At 28.1% G+C, this 8,617-nt stretch overlaps 1 protein-coding gene across 1 annotated transcript; it reads left to right on the forward strand.

Moving 5' to 3' along the window:
* Nucleotides 1-560: 560 nt before the first annotated feature.
* LOC125817571 (protein trichome birefringence-like 39) lies at nucleotides 561-7,673 on the forward strand. Its single transcript, XM_049497116.1, has 5 exons — nucleotides 561-972; nucleotides 1,162-1,333; nucleotides 5,851-6,026; nucleotides 6,286-6,444; nucleotides 7,013-7,673. Exons 1-5 carry the CDS (start codon nucleotides 683-685, stop codon nucleotides 7,299-7,301), a joined length of 1,086 nt encoding a protein of 361 aa, XP_049353073.1. The 5' UTR covers nucleotides 561-682; the 3' UTR covers nucleotides 7,302-7,673.
* Nucleotides 7,674-8,617: the final 944 nt, after the last annotated feature.

Raw genomic sequence — 8,617 nt, forward strand, 5'->3', positions numbered from 1 at the left:
TATGAAAAAGTTATATTCCTTCCATTTTATTTTACTTAATCTTTATACGAAAAATAAATATTTCATTATGTAAAATGTATCAAGTCAATAATTTTATTTTAGGGAAAAATGACAAATATACCCCCGAATTATCGTAAATGATATACATCTACCTTTCGTCATACTTTTGGGACATTGATGCCCCTGCCGTCCAAAAACTAGAGCATATATACCCTTTATACAAACGGACACACACGTGTTATAATCTTATCCGCCGACCTGACATTTAATAAATATCAGATCGACGGATAAGATTGTGTCATGTGTCCCTATTTAGTCTTCCGTTAGAGTGAAGGGCATATATGCTCTAGTTTTTAGACGGCAGGGACATCAATGTCCCAAAAGTATAACGGATGATATCTGCATACCATTTACGACAGTTCAGGGGTATATTTATCTTTTTTCCCTTTATTTTATAAAAGAATTACTATAAAGAAAAATATGAGTATTTCTTAAAATGAACTTTTGAAAAAAAACATAGTAATACAAATAAATTGAAATGGTGAAGTAGTACAATTTGGCTTTCACCATGTGCTTGCTTTCTTCCTCCCTCTCTGCTTTCCCCTGTTCTACCCCACTCCCTCTCTTTATATATACACTGTACTAACACTTTCATTTGAATTTCAACACCCAAATTGAAAACATGGGGTTCCTATTTCTCTCACTATTATTACTTTTCTCAGTAGAAACAAAAGCAAAAACAGAGCATTTTTTTCTGAACAACACCAGCACCAGCAGTAGCAACTCCATAAATGGAATTAAAAGTAGTTGTAATATTTACAGTGGAAAATGGGTTTATGATTCTTCATATCCTCTCTATGATTCTTCAAGTTGTCCTTTTATTGACAATGAATTCAACTGCCAAAAGTACAAAAGACCTGATAATTTGTACCTTAAATACAGATGGCAGCCTTTTTCTTGCAACCTGCCAAGGTTTGTTAGAAGAGAATCTTTTTGACTCATTCTGTTTTGCTCCGACTCTTCAGAAATGTTATTGGTGCATTGTTGGAGGATCTGACATATGTGCGGTATCATTTTTGAAGAGTTGGAACAAGTTAGGTTGTTTTTAGTTGTTACTAATTATTTATTTTTATTTTTTGGAAAATGTTGATTTTTTTGCAGGTTTAATGGGTTGGTTTTCTTGGAGAAATATAGGGGGAAGAATATAATGTTTGTGGGTGATTCATTGAGTTTGAATATGTGGGAATCATTAGCTTGTATGATTCATTCATGGGTGCCAAATGCTAAAACTGCTGTCATAAAGAAAGAAGGAATTTCTGAAATTGTATTTCTGGTAAGTCTTTTCTTTCTATCGAGAATCTATCGAAAATAACTTATATTTACTTTTTTAATATCTTACTTGTAAAATTACATTAGACATATTGTTACTATTATTTGTTCGTGCTAGTATCTTTTCTCGGTCTCATAATAGGGATGGAGTCAGAATTGTGCGAGCAATTGAATCCTTTATTAAAAAAAATACATTATATAGATAGAGAAACTTCTTTTTTGTTCATATACAAGTTTTTGAATTTTTTGGCTTATGATTTTTTCATTTTTTAATCTTTTTATTTGAATTTCTAATTCTACTCTTTTTGTTTTATTTTAAAAAAAGATTGGCGAAAATGTTGGAGTAGCTTTATTTAAGACATGCTTGTCTTGTCCTTGTCTTTATGTAGCCTTTTAAAGGAAGGTAAATTTTGCTACATATATGCATGTATTTAAGTATAAAATTTTGAGTAATCAAATTTAATATAACATAAGGTGTGTTTGATACGGAAGAAAATTTTAAAAATATTTTTAATTTTTTTATTTTGATTAATTAAGTCATCAATTTTTTGAAAAATAAGCTTTTAATTAAGAGCCCGTTTGGATTGACTTAAAAAAAGTAACTTTTAAAAAGTAACTTTTTAAAGTGTTGGAACTTATTTTTAAAATAAGTAGTTATGTGTTTGGATAAAAGTGTTGTAGTTGAAAAAAAGTTGTTGATGTGTTTGGCAAATAAGTGTTGGTAAACACTTTTTTTATCAAAATGTCTGAAATATCCTTTAAGTTGTTAACATGATGAAAAGTTGATTAATTTAAGGTTTTTATACTTAAAAAAAAATTAAAACAAAATTAATTTATATTTTACATCCATAAGTAATAATATTTTCCTATCATTCACATATTTTTTTACCACCACAAATTATTTATAAGAGGAATAATAATAATAATAATAATAATAATAATAATAATAATAATAATAATATAATAAAATAATAATAATAATAATGATAATAAAAAAAAAATAATGATAATAATAATAATAATAAAATAATGATAATAATAAAATAATAATAATAATAATAAAATATTAATAATAATGATAAATAATAATAATAAAATAATAATAATAATAATAAAATAATAATAATAATAATGATAATAATAATAATAATGATAATAATAAAATAATAATAATAATAAAATATCACATATTTCTTTACCACCACAAATTATTTATAAGAGGAATAATAATAATAATAATATAATAATAATAATAATAATAATAATGATAATAATAAAATAATAATAATAATAATAATAATAATAAAATAATAAAATAATAAAATAATAATAATAATTTTAAAAATAAAATAATAATAATAATAATAATTCAATATGGGCAATTTGGAAATTGTATAAAAGAATTAAGCGCAAAAAGGTAATATACTTGGTCAACATAAAAGGGCTTTTAAGTTAAAAAAAAAAAAGAAGCTCCCCTCCCCTAGCTTTTAACTTTTGGCTTAAAATAAGTCATTTTTGACTTAAAATAAATCACTTTGATAATTGTCAAATACTCTAAAAGCCCATCCAAACCGGCTCTAAGAATCAGAAAAAATGATTTTCCTTGGAACCAGGAAAAACAAGTCTTTTTTTTTATTAACAGTCATTTCAAGATCACCATCACTTCTTAACTGTCCTACCCTCGTCCCATCCCCTTAATAATATTTTTATAAATTACATATAAATATTTTTACATAATATTTTTATTACTTACTTATCAAACGTTAAAAAATATATTTTTTTATACCAAACACACTCCAGTAATTACTTCTGTCTTCTAACCTTATAGGATGCTTATTTCATAATTATTATAGGTGTTATAATAATGCATGCTTTAATTACAAGGACATATGTTTTTTTCGGCTGAATTTTATTTTATTAAATTAATTAACAAAGTAGTTCGATTTAAATTAGGAATTTTTGGTTTTGATAAATTGGTGTTTTAAACATTGAAATTGAATTACTAGTTATAATAGAGCTTTTAGGAATTCTTGTGATATTTTTTATTTTTCAACTTTTAAGAGGTGACAATAATCATAATAATTGTGAAAAAATAAATAAAGCGTGCAGCGTGTTTTAAATTTCAAGTTTCACTTTTATTTGCTGTTTGGCATAATAAAGACAACAATGTGGCAGCCGCTCCATATATTTATTGCCTTTTTTTCTCACACAGAGGAGAGGAAAATAATAAAATTATATATATATATATATATATATATATATATGATCTAACAAAACACCGTAGGAATGAGAAGGGTGGGAAGTGGGGGCTTCGGGAGTCAGGGGTGGGATGGTCAATTGGTAGAGTTGGGGGCATTGCGTGGGAGGAGAGAATGTATAAATGTCACTTATAAAACCCGTTTTTTTTATTTCTTTCAAGAAAGTCATTCTTTTTATTTTTAATGAACTTATTTTCGTAAAGAAAATATTTTTCAAAATTTTGTTCAACGAAACACACAAAAAATGAAAAAAATATATTTCCTCCTAACCAAGCACACATAGCAAATCACGGAAACACTTAAGAGAATTGATTTTTTTTTTGTCGGAATTTAAATTTTACTCCTTTTTTTGTTCGTTTTCCACACTTCTTTGAATCTTTTTAATCGTCAAATATTTCTAAAGCTGGAATTGACAAATATTGGAAAAAGAACACACGACAATCATGACTAAATTTGAACACAATTTTCTTTTTGAAAATTGTATTATAAGCATATGGATTTGTCATCAATTTTGCCGGAGATCACGTCGTAATTAAGGGTGATTTGGTACAAGGAAATTGTTTTTATTGATTTATTCTAGTGGAGGAGACCATTAGTATGAAATGTCAAATTGTGAAATTTGTTTTTCCAATTTTTATGAGGAAAGACATTTTTATGAATTTGTTTTATGAGCCGGGATCATTTGATGCAGAGTTTAAGAATGTGAAGAACACTTGTCAATTATGTGATTTTAAATTAAATATATATAAAATAGGGAAAAAGGACAAATATACCCCTGAACTATTATAAATGGTATGCAGATACCCTCCGTCATACTTTTGGGACATTGATGCCCCCGTCGTCCAAAAACTAGAACATATAAGCCCTTCACTTTAACGGAAGACTAAATAGGGACACGTGGCACAAACTTATCCGTCGATCTGAAACTCAATAAATGTCGGGTCGGTGGATAAAATTATGACACGTGTATGCATGTTAGTATAAATGGTATATAAGCTCTAGTTTTTGGACGGCAGGGGTACCAATGTCCCAAAAGTATGACAGAGGATATCTGCATACCATTTACGATAGTTCGGGGGTATATTAGTCCTTTTTCCCGTTTAAAATATTACAATGTATCAAAATGTCTTTTAATGTTATGATTTTAAACATGTCAGGTAGAAAGTAAAAGTTAAAAAATTATATTAAAAAGACATTATTTTTCAAAAGAACTAAAATAGAAAGTAAAACACGAATTGAAACGAAGAGAGTAATTTTTGTAATATCTAGATTGCCTATCTTGTCAAACACCAATCTCGAAAATAATATTTACACAATCAAATTATTGGATACTATAACAAGTTAAAGTTAACTAATAATATAGGAATGTTACACTTCAAATATAGTATATTTGGAGTGTATATGAATCAAAGTTATGCTAATGAGGCCATACCTATTTAATTTGTTATATTAGTAGTTGTGGGTAGACACTCCACTAGAGTTATTGTTTGAGAAAAAGAAGTAATTAGGAGAACAAGACAACATGTAAAAGTTTGGTAGCCCATTAATTACTTATTTCATACTCTTTCTTCTCTAATGTCTAAAGTTTATATATGGCAAACAACATACTTGGACCACTTCTTTACTACTTATGCCAAGTATATTAAATTGCATTGTTTTTTTAATAAGAAATAACTTTACTTTTCTTTGAAAAAACATTACACTTTCTCCATAATGAAAAAGATATTTACATGTGCAATGTCCCTTTTGTAGTTTTGATCTTTTAAATTTGTCACAAGTGAGTACTTCTATTTACTGAGGACATGACATAGTTATAGCTCATTGAAGACGCGATCTTAAATAAGAAGGTGTGTGAAGAACACAAATTAACATAGAAGGATAATAGGTAAGAAGGTGTCCGTACCAATAGGTAGGAGTGTACTAAATTGTCGTCCATTCGAGTACATTGCATTACTCTTGTTTCGTATATGTTGTATAGAATAATTTGTTATAATATTATTTTGTTGTAGTATTGTTTTTCTACTATCTGTTGTTTCTTTTATTTCCATTACCTTTTTTTTATTAGACTTTTTTTATCTTGAGTCCATGGTCTATCAAAAACAATCAATCTACCTCTATAAAAATACAAGTCAGGTCTGATTATACTCCACTCTTCCCAAATCCACTTCATGAGACTACATAGATATGTTATTATCATTATTGTTATAAGTGAGCGCGTTCGATCTTTGTCAAATATTTATCAAACTCTGATTGTGTAATATAGGATTATGGAGTAAGATTGTTATTGTACCGGACTCCTTACTTGGTAGACATGGTGAGAGAAAATGTTGGAACTATTCTAAAGTTGGATTCTATAATAAGTGGCAATGCTTGGAGAGGAATGGACGTCTTGATTTTCAACAGCTGGCATTGGTGGACCCACACTAAAAGTTCTCAACCGTACGATCTTCTCTTATCTTATCCGTGTTTTTTCAATTAAATAAATACATATTTAAATGAGTTTATAACTTATGGCTCGACCCTAAGGACTTGGGCTAGTTCCACCAGCCTAATCCATCAGTTAGATCCGGCCCTAGAGGCCGAGACCAGTTGATGACATATCAGTCAACTTGGTTCATCCAATTTCTCGAGATCAATCGACTTGACTCGAGATGTTAGTAGATGTAAAGTAAAAAACTTTTTTTTAATATAATTGCAGGTGGGATTATATGCAAGAAGGTAATAAAGTATTTAAAGATATGAACCGTTTGGTGGCTTATTACAAAGGGATGTACACGTGGGCAAAATGGGTTGACCGAAATGTTGACTCATCTAAAACCAAAGTCTTCTTTCAAGGAATTTCACCAACTCATTACGAGTAAGTAATTACTTTTTCTTCAAATCATTTCAATTTGTGATTTACTTTAAACTTTTTTTCCAATTTCTTCAAGTAGCAATGATTACATTTAGTGGATGCCAAATTTGCATATTGAGTTGAATTTGAACAAATTAAAATAAAATGAATCAGTAAATATTGAACATGTCAATAACCACACAAATATTAATGTGGAGATGGATTTAGGTCAAGATTAGCTAAATAATGGGATATAGACCACTCCATCCAACTCTTGCCAAATTTTGATTTATTTATTTATTTATTTTCTTATAGTAATTAGCTTAATTACCTATTATTTCATTTTATTTTTTCTTTATTATGGTAAGATATCGAACGAAAAATAGTTTTTTTTTCTTTTAAAAAAGAGTCAATTTGAACTACATATATAGTCTAGACCAATCCAAATTTTAGATTTCTTGAATTGGTTAGGTCAAATGTATGTCCAAACTTAAACGAGTTGAACGAGTTATATGATTATAAATTAACTTTTATCACCATAAGTTTCCTTTTCTTTTTTTTTAACATGCACTTATTATTTTAAAAATATCAGGGGAAAAGATTGGAATGATCCAACAAAATCATGCAAGAATGAGAAACAACCCTTCTTTGGCATAAGGTATCCAGCAGGAACAACTCAAGCAGCCATTGTGGTTAACAAAGTACTAAGCAGAATTAAAAAATCAGTTCATTTATTGGACATTACAACACTTTCTCAATATAGAAAAGATGCACATCCAACTTCTTATAGTGATCACAATACTTTAGATTGTAGCCATTGGTGTCTCCCTGGATTGCCTGATACTTGGAACCTTCTTCTCTATACATCACTCATTAGTTGAAGACGAAAATGCGATCGGATTTTATGTTTTCTATAACAACATCTTGTTGTAACAGCCAAAACATATCTGAACAGATGGTGTTGTTATAGAGAGGTTTGATTGTGGTGAATGATTTTCAATTGTAAGGTGATTTGTGTTTAGGAATTTGTTTGACTTTAAATTGTCATTTGATGATAGTCAACAAAATAAGAATGGTTAGTGAGTGTTGAAGTGTAATATAGAAAAAATGTGATTTTTAGGCATGAGAGGATGCCTTAATTAGTTGAATTTGATGAGGCATATTGCCTCTGAATTTGTACTTAATTTCTGTTGATTCAATTGATGTTGTAAGATTATTTTTTATTATAATAATTTAAAAGTGAAATTTATGAATTTGTTTTATTTATGGCTTAGTAGTTAAATGATGGATGTTTCTAAAGATCAAATCATTATGTAGAGTTGTTAGGCGTAAAATTTTCGCATTAAAAAAAAAGTGTCCAGATTGATAGGGGCCTTAGGCAGAAAATGTAAATAAAGTGTTTTATATATTACTCCCTCCGTCCCTATTTACTTGTCCATATTTCCTCTTTTAGATGTCCATATTTACTTGTTCATTTTGACAAATCAAGAAAGGACAAAAAAAAAATTCCTATTATACCCTCATTTAAACTTCTTGAAAATTTAAACTCCCCCCAACATTGATTAGTTATCTTGAATAAATTTATTTTGGAATCATAATTAATAAGGGCAAAATTGTAACTTCACTATGCTAATTATTGTTGCTTTAATATGTGTGTCATTTCTAAAGTGGACAACTAAATAGGGACAGAGGGAGTAATCATATAGAGTAAAATATCATTTTTCTATTCTTTCTCCAACTAAGAATGCATTAAATCTTCTTTTTATATTATCAAATTTTAATTTCAATATCTCAAATTATAATTCATTTTAATTTTTTCAATAAAAATCTGCTTAATCACTTGAAAATTATAAATGTAATTTATTTTAACAAAGGTCGTTCTTTCAACCACTAGAAAAATACTAGTACTTACTAAATGTATGTACTAGATAAAGACGTCTGGGCCCAACATTTTAAATTAAATGTTTTAATTTTTGTTGAGAATTTTATAATTTCAATAATCTAGTCTAGAGTGAAAATGACAAATATCAAATATGCAAAAATTATAAAAATTGCAGTCATTTGGGAATGCAATGGCAACATATAGAAAACAAAAGAAAAGATAACAAAATTGATCCCCTAGTTGCCAATTCAACTTCAACGGTAAGAATGAAAAACATTGAAATATGTATAATAGCAAACACAACACCACTATTAA

Source organism: Solanum verrucosum, unplaced genomic scaffold (assembly GCF_900185275.1).
Source record: "Solanum verrucosum unplaced genomic scaffold, falcon-dt-bn FXZP01000280.1, whole genome shotgun sequence".
Classification (NCBI taxonomy): Eukaryota; Viridiplantae; Streptophyta; class Magnoliopsida; order Solanales; family Solanaceae; genus Solanum; species Solanum verrucosum.